Here is an 18,126-nt window from a genome sequence, read left to right on the forward strand (position 1 = left end):
CACTTTGTTTTCAGTTATGATGTATAGTAGTCTATAGGTACACACACACTTACACACACACTTACACACACACTTACACACACACACACACACACACACACACACACAAACACACACACACACATAAACACATACACACACAAACACACACACACACAAATGGAGACGCAAGCAGAGGACAGAACATGGTTAAAGTTAAAGAGCATGAAAGGAGGTCAAAGAAGAAAATTATAGAGAAGAAAATGTTTCCATCGCTGTCAAGTTTCGAACCCGGGATCTATTGAATGAGAGGCGAACACCGTAACCCTTAGACCACTGGAACTCCTTTTGGGTTAAGATAAAAGAACAGCTTGCCAATAAACTGTACTCCCCACCCCAAAACCAGGACAGTGCTACTGACTGAAGTTGTCTTTAGGCCATCCCCCCCCCCCCAAAAAAAAGGGGAGGGGGATAGACATGTTCTTAAGCACAGTAGAATTGTAAATGGTCTGATTTATCAAAGCCATGCTCATACTGTGCATGAACAACAAAGGGGTTACTGCTGCTTTTTCTTTCCTCATCCTTATTATCGTCATTTTCCTCTACTTCTTTTGTATGTTTGTCATTCTCTTGTGAACTGCTATTTCCGGGGTGCCTTGATAGCCGAAGCAGACTGTGTGCTATTGACAATTGAGGCTAGACAGATGAGCAGAGTAAGCCTGATTCCCCGTTTGGACCTCTCTGTTGACATCCACCCCTTGGCGCTCATATGAACTTATGCAGTTGAGAGGGCTCTAAAACCTTACTGAAACTAAAGAAGTGTAACCATGTTATAACATTGTAAAATCCGGGGTTTTCTGCTCTGTTTTATCAGCGCACGACTTAACTGAACACACGGCTCAGCACAGGAGAAATCGCTTAGAGGAGACGAAGTGGCACCATTGTAAACCCGGGGTATGTTTGTCCAGACCCTTGGTCATTCCTAAACCTGTGTTGGCTAATACAAGGGAATTTACGACGCAGGACGAGGGGGGAAAGATTTCCCAGGGGTCAATGTAATATTAGGTCACGATGCGGTAGAATCAGGCCCTCGTCCGTTTTAGTGGAGCATGGATAGAGTTATTGGTACAATTATTAAAGACTTGCTCATAATGTGTTCTGCTTTTATTGAAGAAATACCGAACTATTATAAATAGAAGTCAATGAATCTGCGGTTGAAAGAGGTGGGGAAAAAGCAGCCGCCAAAGTGTGGCGACTTCTAAGGTTAACTTTTAAGTAGGCTATCCTTGGAAATGCAACATTTTAAAATATTTGTGGACCATTATATCATCAGATGGGAGATGTCACACCGAAATTAAAAGCTGCATGTGCCAAGCAAAAGCAATGTTTCACAGAATGAAACAGATACTCACAAACATCAATCTGTTACTGGAAACTAGAAAAAGAGAACTGAAAAGTTACATCGAGCCAATCCTATTACATGTATACGGTTACGAAGCATTGACAATCAATAGACAGCTGGAAAGAACAATTGAGGCGACAAAGTTGTTCTTCATAAGATGCATGCAGCGTATCCCATGGACAGCTAGAAAAACAAATGAAGATGTCTTGGTTGAAGCAAATTGCAGACGACAGCTTATGCATGATGAATATACGAAAGCGACAGGCAAATTTCATTGGACGCACAATGCGAAAAGAAGCATTGGAGAATATTGTAACAATGAGCAAGTTTGATGAAAAAAAGGGAGGTAGAAGCAGACAGAGGGAAAAGGTACTGGACAAGTTAACAATGTGGCTGGGAAGAGCAAGAACAACAGACACCATCGCTGCAACTCGGGACAGGGGGAACTGGAGGTCCAGGATCGCCCACGCTAGTCGGCAAGGCACCGGATGATCATGATCCTTGGAAATACCAAGGAGTTATTTCCTGTGTGCCTGTGACAAACGTTTCTCAATAAAATCCACAAGGGATAATTTAATGTACTTGTAAATTGCACTAAAGGTGTTGATCATAAAGAAAAGAAATCAGTAGGCCTAAATATTGCACAGCAAGCGGAAACCGTCGGTTTCTTCAGTTTCATTATTCTGACGAGCGCCTGGTTTCACCACGATGCAACGCATAATATTATTATGGTGGAGAGAGATCAGCAAACACGACCGGAGTACTGCCCGAGAGGCCGGTTTTGTGAAGTAACCAACACACTGAGTCATGGTACAGTCGAACCTACTCTGTCAGCCACTTGTCCAAGACAGTTATCCATAGTATCAATCTGCATTTTGGCGACGTTGAAAGGTGCATCTTGGATAGAGCTGTCAGAGGGTGTATCATTATTATCAAAATGTGGACTTTAGTGGATTGGTTACGACAACGACGTAATATTGACGTTCTGTACAGCTGGAAAGAAAGTAAGGTGCTGAAAATAGATCGTTTTCAGTAATTGATAACAGGTATATTCTTTATTTAACAAAAAAAAGAAGAAAAGACAATGAACACATTTTACATATTTCGGTATCATTTTCCATTTTATTTCTACTGATTCCACGTGAAATCAAGTTTTTGAATTTCAGGTAGATCAATACTTGCAAATTCTACCTACCTACTTCATTCTCAGATAGAGGAGTGACCTATCTTATACATCAACTTGTTCTTATTTTAGTTCATCTTTGTCATACCGTAGTTATAGCTTACAAACAGTTCTCACACAGAAAAAAATCCTACACACAAAGAAAACAAAACAACAACAACCAACCAACAAACTATAAAAAACAAACGAAAAATACCGTCCAGCCCTTTCAAGAACAATTGGACGCAAGATATAGAAAATGTTACAAAAATGATAAAAATAAGGCACAACAAGGAATGTTTTTGAAAGAATGTTTAATATAAAAGAAAAGGGGGAGAGGGAGGGTTGTTTTCAAGCTCCTTCGTCAATAACAAATTAAATTGTAAATTCTTATGAATCGGTTTTATAGAGCAAACTTAGATCCCCAAGTAAAAAAGGCAATCACTACGCTGCTACTGCTACTAAGGCAGGGACTATAATATTAGCAAGATTAATATCTCGACATGCAGGAGACAATTTAATCAGAACCACGTCTGTTTTCACGAAAGGAAAGTATTTCAATTTCCTTTACATATTGAACTATTCTACAACATGAAGTGTCTTACATTTCAAGGGGCATGCCGTAACATGTCTCTAGAAAAAAAATAGAGAAAAAAACTTCAACAATAAACAAAACAAAACAAAACAAACCAAAACCCCAAGATATCTATATACAGTCCACTGCCCATCATAACAATTAACCAGTCAATCAGTCTAAGAGTCATTCTGGTCCAACATTTTTGTCTTGCTTTGCCCACACTGAATACTGAATAACAAAGCAGACCAACAGGCAAACAAATAACACAGCACAGGTTTTGAACATGAAATAAAAATTGCTGAATGAGAGATTATTATTATCATCATCATCATCATTATTATTATTATTAATAATAATAATAATAATAATAATAATAAAAATCACAGTAATAACAATAAAATGATTATTAATAATAATAGTAATAATAACATTGATCATAACAATAATAATGATAATAATATTAGTAATAACAATAATTATAGTAATAATGATAATCAAGAAGATGAAAATACAAATACTATTACTACTAATAATAATGTTTGTATTAATAATAATAATAATAATAATAATAATAATAATAATAATAATAATAATAATAACAACAATAATAATAATAACAATAAAGTAATAATGATGATGATGATGACAATAATGATGATGATTCTGATGATGATGTTGTTGATGATGATGACGACAATGACAACGACGACAACAGCAACAACAAAAAAGTATAATAATGTTAATAATAATAATAATAATAATAATGATAATAAAATAATAATAACAACACAGTAATGATAAAAACAAATGTTAAACAATTATTTAATACCTGAAGAGAAATAACAACTTATTATGTTATTAATAGTAAAAAAAACAACCAACCAAACAACAACAACAACAACAAAAACATAAAAAAACCCAAACAACAGCAACAAAACCCCCCACCAAAACCCAGCCCCATGAGCAGGAGCACTTTTTCTAACAAATAAGTATTTCCTTCAGAAATAAATTCAGTCTAACGACACAAAGCCACGTTTTATCACAAGAGATAATTAATTGTTTGATAATATCACACAGGAGAGTTTGGCGATAGGTATAACACAATTGAGCTTCAGTCAACACTGCGCTGAAAACGAATGGTGGGAAATCCATGAAATGCCATAGTATTCGTGGACGGGAACGTATTATCAGCGGCTCACAGAAAAATAATAATGGCGAAAGCATTGAAAACTATGGGCAAAAGTAAAGTAGCCCCATCATCACCAACCCCCCCCCCCAAAAAAAAAAACAACAACAACTAAACAAAATACTTTGTGCATCAAGACCATCATAGCAGGCTCTTTCCTGATCATTTGGGGCCTAAAGTGACCCCATTATGACTCCAGGGTGACCCCGGATCCGGCGTTTGAAAAGGGAGGAGAAAGGTAGGCTATACTTCAGTTTGACTGAAAAAAGATAGCTGCGTAGAACTCATTATCAAAATTTGATCGTCTCAGTCTCGTGCACGAAGAACCACCATTGGACGTAACAATTACAGAAAAAATTTCTTACTGCTTCTTTACTATCTAGAAAGAAAAATCGCAAGATACCAATGCAGTACTGCCAAAATAAAAACAGAGATGTGATTATAATTTGACCAGAGTGAGTATCGTGACAAATACAGAATACTAAGAAGTCTGATCATTCGAAATGTTCACACATCTTAATACAAACTTCATTAACATTGACTATCAGCAACGACGATTGCAGTGTATTGTGTGTGTGTTTGTGCATTTAAGTGCATACACACTTATGCACACATACACACATACATACACAAACATACACACACACAAATCAAACACACACACATAAACACACATGCACACTGGCATATGAGGTGTAACATGGTTAGGTGGGGTTTTTTTGTCCCACAAAAGAAAAGCTAGTTTAATTTCCTAGTGGGGGAAATTTTGACCGAGAGTATGGGACAGGCACGACCGAAAGCTCTCCTCCTAAAGAATCTAAATTGTGCCGGTTGAGGTGTATAAACATCATGTATATAAAATAATTACACAGTGAGTGTATCCTTAATGAACACATGAATAGAGGTACGCACACACAAACACACAAACACACACACACACACACACACACACACACACACACACACACACACACACACACACACACACACCCGCTCAAAGACACACACTTAATCTCTCTCACACAATTTCAAGTTTGTCAGGGCACAGCTTCCATTCAGCTTTTGCTTTCCAAACGAGCTCATCAGCCCGCTCATTGCCCTTGACTCCAGCATGGCCCGGGGTGAAGATCCGCGTGATCTTTTTCAGTGTCGTCTTCTTCAGGAGCTCTGTCCATTCAGCACAGAACATGGTCGAACTTAATTGTGCTTATTGAGGCGTAAAACATATCATTATACTACAGAAATACACACACACACACACACACACACACACACACACACACACACACACACACACACACACACACACATTATATTATTATGCACACATATACACGTACAAAAAAAACAAAAATATCCTTTAAAAACTCATGTATATAAACACACATAGAATATTACTATCTAAATAGATAAACACACAAACACACATAAACACACACACACACATACACACATACACGTACATTGAGTCTAAGATTAACACACATACACACACACACACACACACACACACACACACACACACACACACACACAAAACACACCTACAGACACACAGAATATCCTAAATAAATTATGTGGAGAGAATTCAATGTACCTGTGGTTAATGAAAAATAACTCATTTAAAGGGCAATAACTCGATCATCTTAGCACCAATTTTAACAAAACTTTGAAGAAATAAAATTCAGCACAGAGGATGTCAAAGTTTCAATGTTATCAAGAAATTAATAGACCTATTATTAGAGGAATTAAAAGTTGTTAAAACATTTATATCAAAACTGAGTAAACAAAACCATTCAACTTCGCAAAAAGAAATTATGTGCCAACGTGCATAAAAGGATATATTTATTTGAAACTGGCATTGGTGAACAAACTCAGGGAAGTTGGTCACTTTTTGAAATATAGCAGTTGTACCATGTGTAGATCATAATTTCTATTCAGACAAGCTTGGATAGGACGCTAGAAATTTTCAATGACCCCATGACATGTTTCTATGTTGATTCTTTGTACCTCCTGTTCAACATTGGTTTTCAAATGTTCAATTGTTTGTGGGTATTTTCCAGAGATGTTGCATTTTTTAATATTCTCAAAGTAAAGATTGGACTTTGAATTGATCACATTTTTAGACACGCTACCCACGACAATGCCAGCTTCAAATATATTCATTCTTTACTGCACATAGTAGGCTGCGGCTGATTTTTTAGTAGTTGTGAAGTTTTGCGTTTTACTCAATGTTTGTTGAAATGAAAATAACAACACATTGATTGATTTTCATCTATTTGAAAAAAAATGATGTCCACTTGGCTGAGCTTTCTTTTGTTCAAATTTTTCGAGTTATTTCCCATCATACGGGTTTGTTTTTTTTAAGACACCCGGTATAAACTAATTTTGTACAAACACTTTTAATAGCGCACTGATTAAAAATTTGAAATCCATGGAAGATGAATATGGTCGCAAATCATTCTTAACAATGGCACAGCAGTTAGATTAAGGGTTTCATAAGAAATCTAAGTACATAGAATAAAACATGAATGTTTTCGAGAGCAGTGTAAGACATTAAATAATCAAGACTTGTATTGAAATAACCTGACTATCCCGATTCCTTCTTCGTGTCCAGTGATTTAGTTATAACACAGTGTCCTAAAATACCCCCAAAACAACGCTAACCGTCGTTTTTGAATTACAGGTCTTTAAACTTCGAAGCACTGGGCAGATAGTGTTGTTTTTTCCCCTCCAAGTTCCCAATGCAAATACGTACATTTTTAGGCTTGACTTTAACATCATGATTCTGTAATTTCCAGAGTCGCATTTGGAAGAACTTATACCGAATTAAGCAGTTTAAAAAAATGGGGGAACAGGAAAAATCATACGTAAGCTATTGTTTGAGTATGAACGCTTCAACCGTTCATTAATGACTTCATCATCATGTGTGACTGCACTGATCGGCAAACTGGTGGCTTGAGAGGAGAATCTAGTAGCTGGACTGATCTAACTCACGGTTCGTGAGTGGATAACATTCTCTCCAAAAAAGTGAAGGCAAGGCCAGAATGACCCAGACGACTAGGCTGCTGGAAATGCTTCTCTTCAAAACTGTTTCTGTCAGATTTGTAGTCCTGCATCTCCTCACAAGATGGATGCTCTGTGCTCATTTGTGTAACAGCTTGGTTTGGATCAGCAATATATGGTCAGGTCTAGAAGTCCGAACAGGGCCGGGTGATTTTATGAAACACATTTAAGTCTCTAAAATTTGTTTTGAATTCTTTTCCCTATAATAAACTTTGAGTCAACACTGAACAAATAAAACCATATATCCTTGTTTTCATAAGAGCAAGTCATTGTCTTTTTCGCTAAACAGCTTCAACTCAATGACATCTGAAAAGAATAGTCATAGATATTCTTCGGAATTATAAACAATAACGATATGTTGGAAGAAAATATACGATGATTTATCTCAAGAGGTCTTACCATAACGCCAGTGCCCTGTAGTGCTGTGCAATTTCGATGAAATAGAATTCCATTGATACTTAAAGACGAGAAGCCACTATTCGTCCTATTCGAATACTATTCAACATCTGCTATTTAATATTCACTGTTCACAGCGCTATTCACTGATTGCGCAGTGGCACGCAAACCGTTTTAAAATCTAGCGAGATCGAGGCAACTGGTTTTCACATGTTTGAAGGACTTGGACTCGAAAGCAGAAGGATTAGACCGAGGTAAACGCCGACAGAAGACTCGAAGCACTGCTCTCATTATGTCGAGGATTGTGGACAGACAGTGCCATTCCTAAACAATGCATAGCGAGCAGTGCCATTCACAAACAGGTCATACCGAGTTATCCAGCTAAAGAATGTACACGCCATCTCAAACAAAGTACATCTACTTCAGATTGGCCCTCATCTTGTCGAGGATGAATAGGGACAGACAACGCCATTCCCAAATAGTACGTAACGAGATATTCGAGCAAACGTCGAGCGCGCCCTCTTTATATATTCCAGATCAGCATGTTCCGGGTATTTTTTCCGATAGAGATGAATGCCAAAGTCATCGGTGCCTAATCTGCATTCTTTCTCATAAAGTCTGTCTACTTCTTTATAGCCATAGCGAATGAATATTGGGCCCATGCCTTGTACCTGGAACAGAAGAAACAGAAACGTATCCATTAGTACATTAAACAATAACCTATACACTGATTCAAACACAATGGACATTATAAACTTGATATCTCTTGATCAGGATGGAAGTCATATTCCGATGACGAAGAAATGTATAATATTACGCTTCTATTACGATTGTAAAAGGTAAATAACGTTTTATTCATTCCCACATGGATACAATTTAGATCCTTTACGCGGCGGGCTGCTTCGACTCTGCTTTAGGAGCCAACCTTTTACTGAGACGTATACAACATCCCCGTAGATAGACAAAGATACTAATTTGATAAAATATTGCCCAACTCGGGAATCAAACTCATGTCTTCTAGATGCAACGACAAAGAGCCTAACCGCTACGTCATAGACACCAATGTTACGTTTCTGTCAGTGCATAAAATGCACATAGCTTCTGACTCAAAAATAAACATAAAAGCACCCCTCGGGGCGGTGAAACTGACTGGTGTCTTTAGGCCATTCCCAAAGGGCGGATATTAATGTTTTTATGCACAGTAGAATAGCAAAATGGGTAGATTCATCAATGTCATGTTTATAACTGTGCCTGAACTGCAACAGGTAACTGCTGCTTTATCTTTCCTAATCCTTACTTTCGTCATTTTTCCTCCAATTATTTTGGTTGTTTGTCACACTCTTGTGACACGCTATTTCCAGGGTGCCTTGACAGTCAAAGCAGACTTTGTGCTGTTGAAGCTAGAGAGGTGGGCAGAGTAAGCCTGAATCCCTGTAAGGATTTCTCTGTTGGCGTCCAGCTTTTGGGGCTCATATGACCATAAGCAGTTTTTGAGCTCCGTAAAATCTCTACTACAATTAAAAACTTTTTTAAAAAACATCAAAGGAACACATATCATTTTGAATTGGTTCTACTTTAGATGCCTTATCTGTGACAATGTCATTTTGAATACATTAGTTCTTTAATGCATAAATACACACTTTAATAAATGGTTACTTTTTACTAAGTTGTTAAGTTTGCGTTTTATTCAATGTTGATAGAAATTTAAAAAACATGATTTTTCCAGAACACAAAACTTTACTTTTTTTTGGTGACAAATTTGATGTCCTCTTGGTTGTATTTTTCAAAGATCTGTTGAAACTGGGGAAAAGATGGCCCAGTTATTAGCCTCAAATTGGGTCCTTTTTTCTCTAGACACCGTCATATGTTATATATTTGATCGCTAAAGAGAAATAGCTTGGAATCCCATAGCAAAGCAGGTACAAGTAATTAAATCCATGGATCCTTTTTTTTTCGTAAGTATGTCACAGTTGGAGCCTGTGGTGTCGCAGTTATGCGCTTCGCTGTCGTATGCAGGAGACTCAAGTTCGTTTCTCGAGAGAATTTTACTTTTAATCAAGTATCTCCGTCTTTCCGCTGGGATGTTGTAACCGTCTCAATCCAGGATAGCCGTGGCAGGCAGGGTTGAATCCCACCTACTAAATGATCTAAAGTGTGTGGATAGGGGCAAAAAACACCCCAAACAAATAAACAACTCTATTAAAAATAATATGGCCCTTGAAAAAGGAACACGAGACAAAGAAAACTGTATCACTACCCTCGATACTTAAAACATAAAGTCATCCAGAATCTGGACAGGCAACTGAAGACTACATGAAAAAACCCCAATGATGTCATATTTCTAAACTAACTGAATATTTTGACCCAGGGACTTCCAATTACGTTAATGTTTAAAATTCTTAAATTGTTTGTGTTCAACTATTGAAACATTCGTTAAATGGCTATTTTAGACAGGTTTCATCTTTTTAAATCACCGCTGTGTTGCACAGTGGAGATTTAATGGAAAAGGCAACTGTTTTGGACATCACCAGTTTTTCTACCGTAGTCTTCAATTTCCTTGGGCGAAATAAACATAATGATCTCTGTATTTACTCACTAGATCAGGCCGTCGTCCAGCTAGCTCGGTCAAGCGTACTACAGAGTGAGAACCCCAGGAAGAGCCATCATACGATGCGTACTCGCCGAGCCAAACCTGAGAAGGACAAGGAGGGGGTGGAGAGGAAAAAAAAGAATGATGACTGGTGTTTTAATAGGATCATACATTTTGAAAAAGAATCAAATGACAATGTCCATTGCTATGTTACCTTTTTTTCTTCTTTGTTTCCAGTTTAAATTTAGATGTTTGGTCAAATTTTCGAGAAGTGCAATGCACACTCGGGCATAAGCATACATAGCCGTGACATTCACCAAAAAGTGACGCACACAAACATTCACCTAAAAAGGGACGCACACAGACAATTACAAAAAAGAGACTCACACAAATATTCACTAAAAAGGGACACACAGACGTCCGCATTTAATGTTTTACTCAAACACACACACATTCATACATGCACACACACACACACACACACACACACACACACACACACACACGCACACACATGCACATACACATATATATGATGGTCTATTTGATATAAGTCGTAGTCAATAGCTAACAGATGGTTACTGTACATCACATTACATTAAAAGACAATTCCTTTGTTTGAGCGTAGAATGCCATAGGTCCAATGAACCTACAGGTCATTTTTGAGAAGTTCATTTCATACAATGTGCACTGGCCAGCTCCATTTCTCATCACGACCAGATCCAATCCGATCATGCAGATCTGGTCTACAATATTATTATTACTATGACATTTGACTAAAGGAGATCCGTTCTTACCCGAGCAAACGTGTTATTTGGTGAAGCGATCATCACAGCGTTGGACATGGTGTCCTGGGTACTCTCTCGGCTGACGGCGAACGTTGCGGTCCGAAAGACGTCCAGAGGCTGGAGGAGGACGGAGTCTGTGTCCAGGTAGATGCCGCCAAACTCTGGTCAACACAAATGTGGGTTTTATTGTTGATGGCTATAAATATCAAGGTTTGATCAAGACAAAGGTCGTTTTTGGTGGTAGATTGATATAAATTAATGTTGTACAAACTCTGGTCAAGACAGAGGACAATTTTGGAGGCGGGCTTCCTACCCTGCCTCTCACGGTCAACCCGGGCTGAGAGGGATACAACATTCCAGCAGAAAGATATCAAGATGCTCGACAAGCATTTCTCCCAACTCAGGAATCGAACTCGGATTTCTTGCGTGCGACAACAAAGCAATTATATGGGATATGGGAACCAGTCCCCCCCCCCCTCCCCCTAAAAAAAAATATGAAAAAACAAAAATTAGGTTCACTTTGGGAAATCGAACACAAATCCCTACCTAGCAGTATCCGAAGACGAGCAATATCAGCCATGTTCTGCACATGCTCGATCTGCTTGCCGTTGATGTGGGTCTGGGGATGTCGTACGACGTGCACAAATCGAGTGGCGTAGGGCGCTATCATCTCCCAATAAGGGCCAGCCGGCAATACGTCACCGTGCAGTAAAATCAAGCAGGGGTTCTGGACAGTTATCACGCTAGAGAGAGAAACATTACGAATAATTAAATCAATACGCAAACATAACTGTAGGTCTAAGTAGTTACTACCCTAGAGGGAAATATATTAATATGAATAATCTGATCAATACAAAAGCATTATTATGGTAATTATGGTGATGGTAACTATTGAAAACGTACAGGGGCGAAGGCTGACATGTTTGAAAGGGTCCGGGCTGGGGCGACCATCCCCCACACAGCGGGTCCCAGGTTGCGGATAGGGAACGGCCACCGTAATGGAGGTTAGCTGTGAATATGTTGAATAGGCAGCCCCGGACCAACTGGTGATGCTCTTACCAGGACGGGGTGAGGTGGTAGGTGGCACTACCACATCATTAAATGCCCTAGGAGTCCGCTGACGGGAGCACCATGCAGAAAAGGACCGCATTAAGTCCTGGCTACGGATGGGATCCGGTAACAATTCTTCCATGTGCTCCCAGGGTAGGTTCTAGGACCTGGAGCTCGAGTGCTGAAATCGGAGGTATTGGGCCGCAAGACGCACCCTAGAGAACCTCAAAACCACGTAAAACTGCAAAAATGACACTTGAAGTCGGTAAATTTAGATATGGTGCACCCCTGTGAGGACCCATCAGGCAGGTGCAGTGTCGGACCACAAGCCTCGAAGGGGTCCACCCCAGCAACTGGAGGGCCTTCCATCGTCTTGGATTGCCAGGAGACAAGGAAGAAAAGTGACTGGTAACACAAACACAAAACAGGTAAGGAAAAACCTTAATATCATGCACTGGAATGCTGAAGGAATCTTAAACAAGAAAACACAGCTGGAAAACTTTCTAAAAGATAACAAAATACACATAAGCTGTATACAGGAAACACAACTGCAGGAGGAAGCAAGCTTTAAGGTAAGAGGATATCAGTGCTTTAGAAACGATCGCCAGGGTAGAAAGAAAGGGGGAGTTTTGCCCCGGTAAAAGATATAACCTAAATACCATTAAAATCAAGATATATACAGGAAAGGCTGAATATATCCACAACAGGATCACCAACAACAGAGGCTCTCTGGATCTAGTGGACTATTATTGTCCAAGCGATAAGAACCTTGTGCTAGAAACCATCAAAGTCCCAGACACAGACGTTCTCATCACTGGAGATTTCAACAGCCAGTCCCAGAGTTGGGGTTATAACAGACTAGACAGGAGAAGAGAAGAAATAGAGGCAAGGCAAGATGAAAACCATCTTCTGCTTGTTAAAAATCCTTTAGACTAACCCACACGTTATTCTCGAGCTTGGCATTCAACTACGGCTCCAGACATAGTACTCTGCACAGAAAACTTGCACAGACATCTAAGTAGAAAAGTGAAAACCCAGCTTGGAAGAAATGACCATCGCCCTGTTCTTCTTACCATAGTAGAGAGCCTGCCAGAGGACAGCCCAAAAAGGCCGAGATGGAACTACAAAAAGGCAGACTGGAGACTTGTGAGCATAAAGAACTAATGAGCTGACAAAGAACATCGCAGTCTTCGACAGAAACATTAAAAAATGCCATCACAGAGTTCAATGAAAACATCCTTTAGTCAGCAAAAGAAACCATACCTAGAGTGGTAAGGAAAAATTCCCCCCCCCCCCCCCTATTGGACGCCAGAACTCCAGAAAACGCAAAACGACTTCATCAAGGCCAGAGAATAAGCCGAATCACATCCAGGGATAGAAAACAACCACTAGCTACAGAGGTGTAAAGCCCACTATCTCAAAACCAAATCGGAGTGCACCAGGAAAAGCTGGAGAGACAAAACGCACAAACTTATCTTGGAAAAGAGCACTACAAAACTATGTAGGTGTGTAAAGGGGCTAAGCGACGAAGGATATAAAAGTGCCAAGATCACTCTAGAAGTTGAAGGAGAGATGAAAATGGAGAAAAGGGCAGCACATACTTTAGTAAAAGCATATTATACTCAAGAAAGCAACATCAAAATACCAAGACAGAGAGAGACAAAAAGAAGTCAAACAAGAGAAAAGAAGAAAAAAGAAGTACCAAAAAAAACAACACATATTGCAGTGGTGACGATCCTCTTTCCCCATCCCCCAAAGAATGGCACAATAATAACTATTATTCATGATTCGCAACCCCCCCCCCCCCAGAAAGTGATGCTAGCAACATTTATTAATCTACAAAGAGAGTTTGACAAGGTTTAGAAGGAGGGTTGACTAGTCAAGCTCCTCAGAAGTGGTATCCAAGACAACGTGTACCAAATGACCAAATCATATCTACACAACTAAAGAGCACGTGTGCTGGTGGATGGATATCAAGGACGGAAAATACTGCTGCGACAAGGAGTACACCAAGGTGAAGCCAAGTCACCTTTGCTCTTTATCCTCTTCATCAGTGATCATGAAAGAACTTCCCAAAGGAATACATACACCGCATTGTATGCAGACGACCTGGTTCTTTGATGCTCAAAGGAATTCGTCACTACCGCCACGTATTGCATACAACTAGCACTGGACAAACTCACTACATGGACAAAAACTAGGTGCGTAACCGGTAACAAGCAAAAGTGTTCTGCTATACTCTTCACTCTCAGCCAGGCAAAGCCAAAAAACCTCACATTGGACAACCCCCCCTAAAGTTTGAGAATCAACAGAAGTATCTCGGAATAATCTTTGACAAGCGTCTCACATGGAAACAACACATTCAAAATGCAAAAACTAAAACCAGGAAGAAGCTTAACATCATGAGAAACCTTGTAGGGACTCAGTGGGAAACAAATGAGAAAATTTGAAAGGTCTTTCTGGCTTGCAATCAGACCCCTTCTCGAGTATGGATCCAGTGCATGAATGACAGCAGCACAGACTCACAAATACACTCTGGAAAAAGTGCAAAACCAGGCTCTCCGTATAATCACTGGAGCAATGAGGTCAACGCCAATAGAAAAGATGGAACAAGCAACATCTATAGTGGCCCTGCAGAGGAGATGGGAGTGCAAGGCACTCATACTGTACACGAAGGCCACTGCTATGTAAGATCATATAATGCACACAAGGACAGCCAGATCAAACACCAAAAGACTTAAAAGATCCAACTTCATCAAAGAAAGCAGAAAAATCCAAAGATCCCTACAGGACCATCTACTAGCCACAGTGAACATGCTGAACCATACCCCAGAGGCACCATCATAGAAAAAGAAAAACACAAACATAATTTTACACACGTTCATTCCTATGTTCACCACAAAAGATAACCACAGCAACCTGAGCAAAAAATCCCTCACCCTGTCCATGCTTGAAGAAAGATACTCCCGAGAAGCATGGATAAGGATCTGTACGGACGGATCTACCACTGATGCTGTGAAAAGTGAAGGAGCGGGAGTTTACGCACAGTTCCCAAATGGCCGACGACAAACAGAGGCAGTCCCAAAAGGGCGACATTGTACAAACTGCAGGGCAGAGATAGAGGCTCTAATACATGCAACAAACATCATCAAGAATGTGGTAGACCCCCAAAGCCAAGTAGTATTCCTAACTGATGCCATGTCAGTACTGCAGGCATCACTGCCGGCCAACTACCAAAGTTACGAAAAGTAATTTAGGCATCCCATGTCTGAGGATCATGCTGCAGTGGATTTCATCACACTGTGGTGTCTTAGGAAATGAGCAGGCCGACACAATGGCCAAATTAGGAGCAGAGAAAGAGCAACGAGACAACAGCGTTAACTACACAGAAATAAAAACTATTCTAAATACACTATTTAAAGCATCACAGACACCATATAGCTACCATGAGCTGTCCCGCCAAGAACAAGTGATTATCTTTGATTCAGACAAAGAAAACAACACTCAAGACAGTGACAACATATGTACAGACGTTTTAAACTAGTACAATCACCAAAATGCCAGTGTGGAGAGGCGGATCAAACTGTTCAACACATTCTTCAGCACTGTAAGACACACCGGGCCCTGAGTCAGGAAAGGTGGCCAACCACACTGACACTACAGGAGAAGCTGCTATACGGGCCGACAGATGAACGGAGCAGGACGGCCCAATTTATGACATATACCAGACTTCAAGTGTGATGCGATCGAGAAGAAGAAGAAGAGGATATAGGAGATGGACTTTAAGGTGGTTGGGGGGGGGGGGAGGCTACACCTGAAGGCTATCTCGCTTATTACAGGGCCAAATTTTACCATATTTCACACATATAACAATCATAGCAAGGAGTCTTGAAATCCGCAATCAACTTTTAGAAAAAGTTTTTTGCAAACTTGAATACTTCTTCAGGAAAAAAAAAATGTAATAATGTTCCCATTCGTTTAGGAAAAAATCAACTGACAAATTGTCAGATCTAATGTTAGCTAACATGTATGCAAAGAACCCCCCAAATAATTAATGTCCATGAACGATAAGTGTGGTATTCATTACGTAAGACATGTCAACAAATTCCAATATGGCGCCACACCCATGGAAATTAAACTTTTTTCTAAACGTTGATTGCGGATTTCAAGACTCCTTACTATGATTGTTATATGTGTGAAATATGGTAAAATTTGGTCCTGTAATAAGCGAGATAGCCTTCAGGTGTAGCCCCCCCCCCCTCCACCTTAACGTCCATCTCCTATATGAGAGAGCACATTTGGGTTGAGTGCTTCGAAAAGTTCACAAGAAAAGACCGGAGTTCAGGAACACTCCGTTGGGAATTCGAACCAGGGCTGTCCCCTCCATAGTCCAGCAGCCAGCACGAGAGCAACAGAGCTAATGGGGGAAAAACATAACTATGAAGACGATGAAAATGATAAGGCTGTCAATTAATTTAAACAATGTCCCTATAAATTACTGTTGTCTTTAGTATATTAGTATAGGACCCCCTCAAAAAAATGAATGAGTCTTCAAGTTGGTAATAAAAGTTGGTTATTTGGGATGAAAAAAGGCCAAGGAGGAACATTAAGTTAAACTGGCCCATGAGCATGATTAACCAGAGTTTTAAAAAATTGTTTCCCCAACTACAGCACATTGAAAGGGATTGAGAAATGCTAGACGTGGCATGAATTTAGATCACATATTAAACAGATCTCGTTAGAATCTCAAAAAAATAAAACACAACACTGAGTATTGTTTGACCAAAAAATATATGAGTTACCTGTAAAGAGCAATGAACATCCTTAAATCCATATATGAATTTCTGAAAGATACATAATGCACAATGTTAGGGACCTTGTAGTTACTGTATTGACAATTTTGGTTGATATACTGTTTGAGGCAGGCCTTCCCGGTTTCGTCCGAAATAGTTTCCGGTAACGTCGTGTTAGTCCTCAGAGTAGTCAGAATTCTCCTCTTCGGCGGTATAGAACAAACGCTTGCTAGAAGGTTAGGTAGCTGGTTTCTTTTAGGAGCCACTGAAGGGCTGCCAATTCTCGTCGAACAGTTGAAGTGCTTGTGCTCGAGGTATTGGTTCACGTACGGTTCGTTCCTTGTTTGGTAACATGTGAAGTCAGTGTAGTGGATGCCTTCCAAATAAGGTAGAAATGATCTGCTGTAGTTTGGGTCAACAGCGTAGATCTGATGGAAAGTGTTGAGCTGCATATTTGCTTCCCTCACGCCTGAAAACAACGAGACCAGAGATCTTGTCAGTATTGGAGCAACTTTTGTGATGTCACGATATTGCTAAAGTGGCATGGTTGATGTTGGTTCTGACATCAGATGATGATGTTAAACATTTTATATTGTTATTTTATTTTTGTCTAAAATTAAAACAAGACTCTCCCTCCTACCCTGCTTACCAAAAAATGATGATGATGATGATGATGATGATGATGATGATGATGATGATGATGATGATGAGGAGGAGGAGGAGGAGGAGGAGGATAATGATGGTGATGATGATGATGATGAATGAATGAATGAATGAAAAAAATCAACAACAATAAACATCTTATAACTGCTTGTCATTAGCATACGTACAACGGTTCTGAATATTATAAAAAGCCGTTTATTGCATTCTGTACAGTAATAATATATGTAGTACGAGTCCTTGGAGTAAGCAAGCACCCAGAGGAGAACAGAAGACGACAATTCCGAGGCATTTTTAAAATTGGGTAAAATCCACGAGTTTATATGATGAAAACTTTGTCCACTTTAGGTCGAATCTACTGGGTGTGTGTGTGGGGGGGGGGTTCTTAACGATAACAGTTTGCATTTAAAAAAACACACCAAATGAACAAAGTAGGAAGTCTATTGGAGACTTCAGAGTTCTGTCACCCAATACCAC

The 18,126-nt window shown here is 39.6% G+C and overlaps 1 protein-coding gene across 2 annotated transcripts in view; it reads right to left on the minus strand.

Moving 5' to 3' along the window:
• Positions 1 to 6,671: 6,671 nt before the first annotated feature.
• LOC101856087 overlaps positions 6,672 to 18,126 on the minus strand; it is a 20,172-nt gene continuing 8,717 nt past the window's right edge. For both annotated transcript variants that reach the window (XM_035968878.1, XM_005095013.3), the window contains exons 3-7: positions 16,999 to 17,458; positions 11,693 to 11,889; positions 11,156 to 11,307; positions 10,365 to 10,460; positions 6,672 to 8,439 (exon numbers count right to left, since the gene is read on the minus strand). In XM_035968878.1, coding sequence (XP_035824771.1) covers positions 8,203 to 8,439; positions 10,365 to 10,460; positions 11,156 to 11,307; positions 11,693 to 11,889; positions 16,999 to 17,458 — 1,142 coding nt within the window. In that variant the 3' untranslated portion in view covers positions 6,672 to 8,202. The remainder of the gene's footprint in view (positions 8,440 to 10,364; positions 10,461 to 11,155; positions 11,308 to 11,692; positions 11,890 to 16,998; positions 17,459 to 18,126) is intronic.

Source organism: Aplysia californica, unplaced genomic scaffold (assembly GCF_000002075.1).
Source record: "Aplysia californica isolate F4 #8 unplaced genomic scaffold, AplCal3.0 scaffold00093, whole genome shotgun sequence".
NCBI lineage: Eukaryota > Metazoa > Mollusca > Gastropoda > Aplysiida > Aplysiidae > Aplysia > Aplysia californica.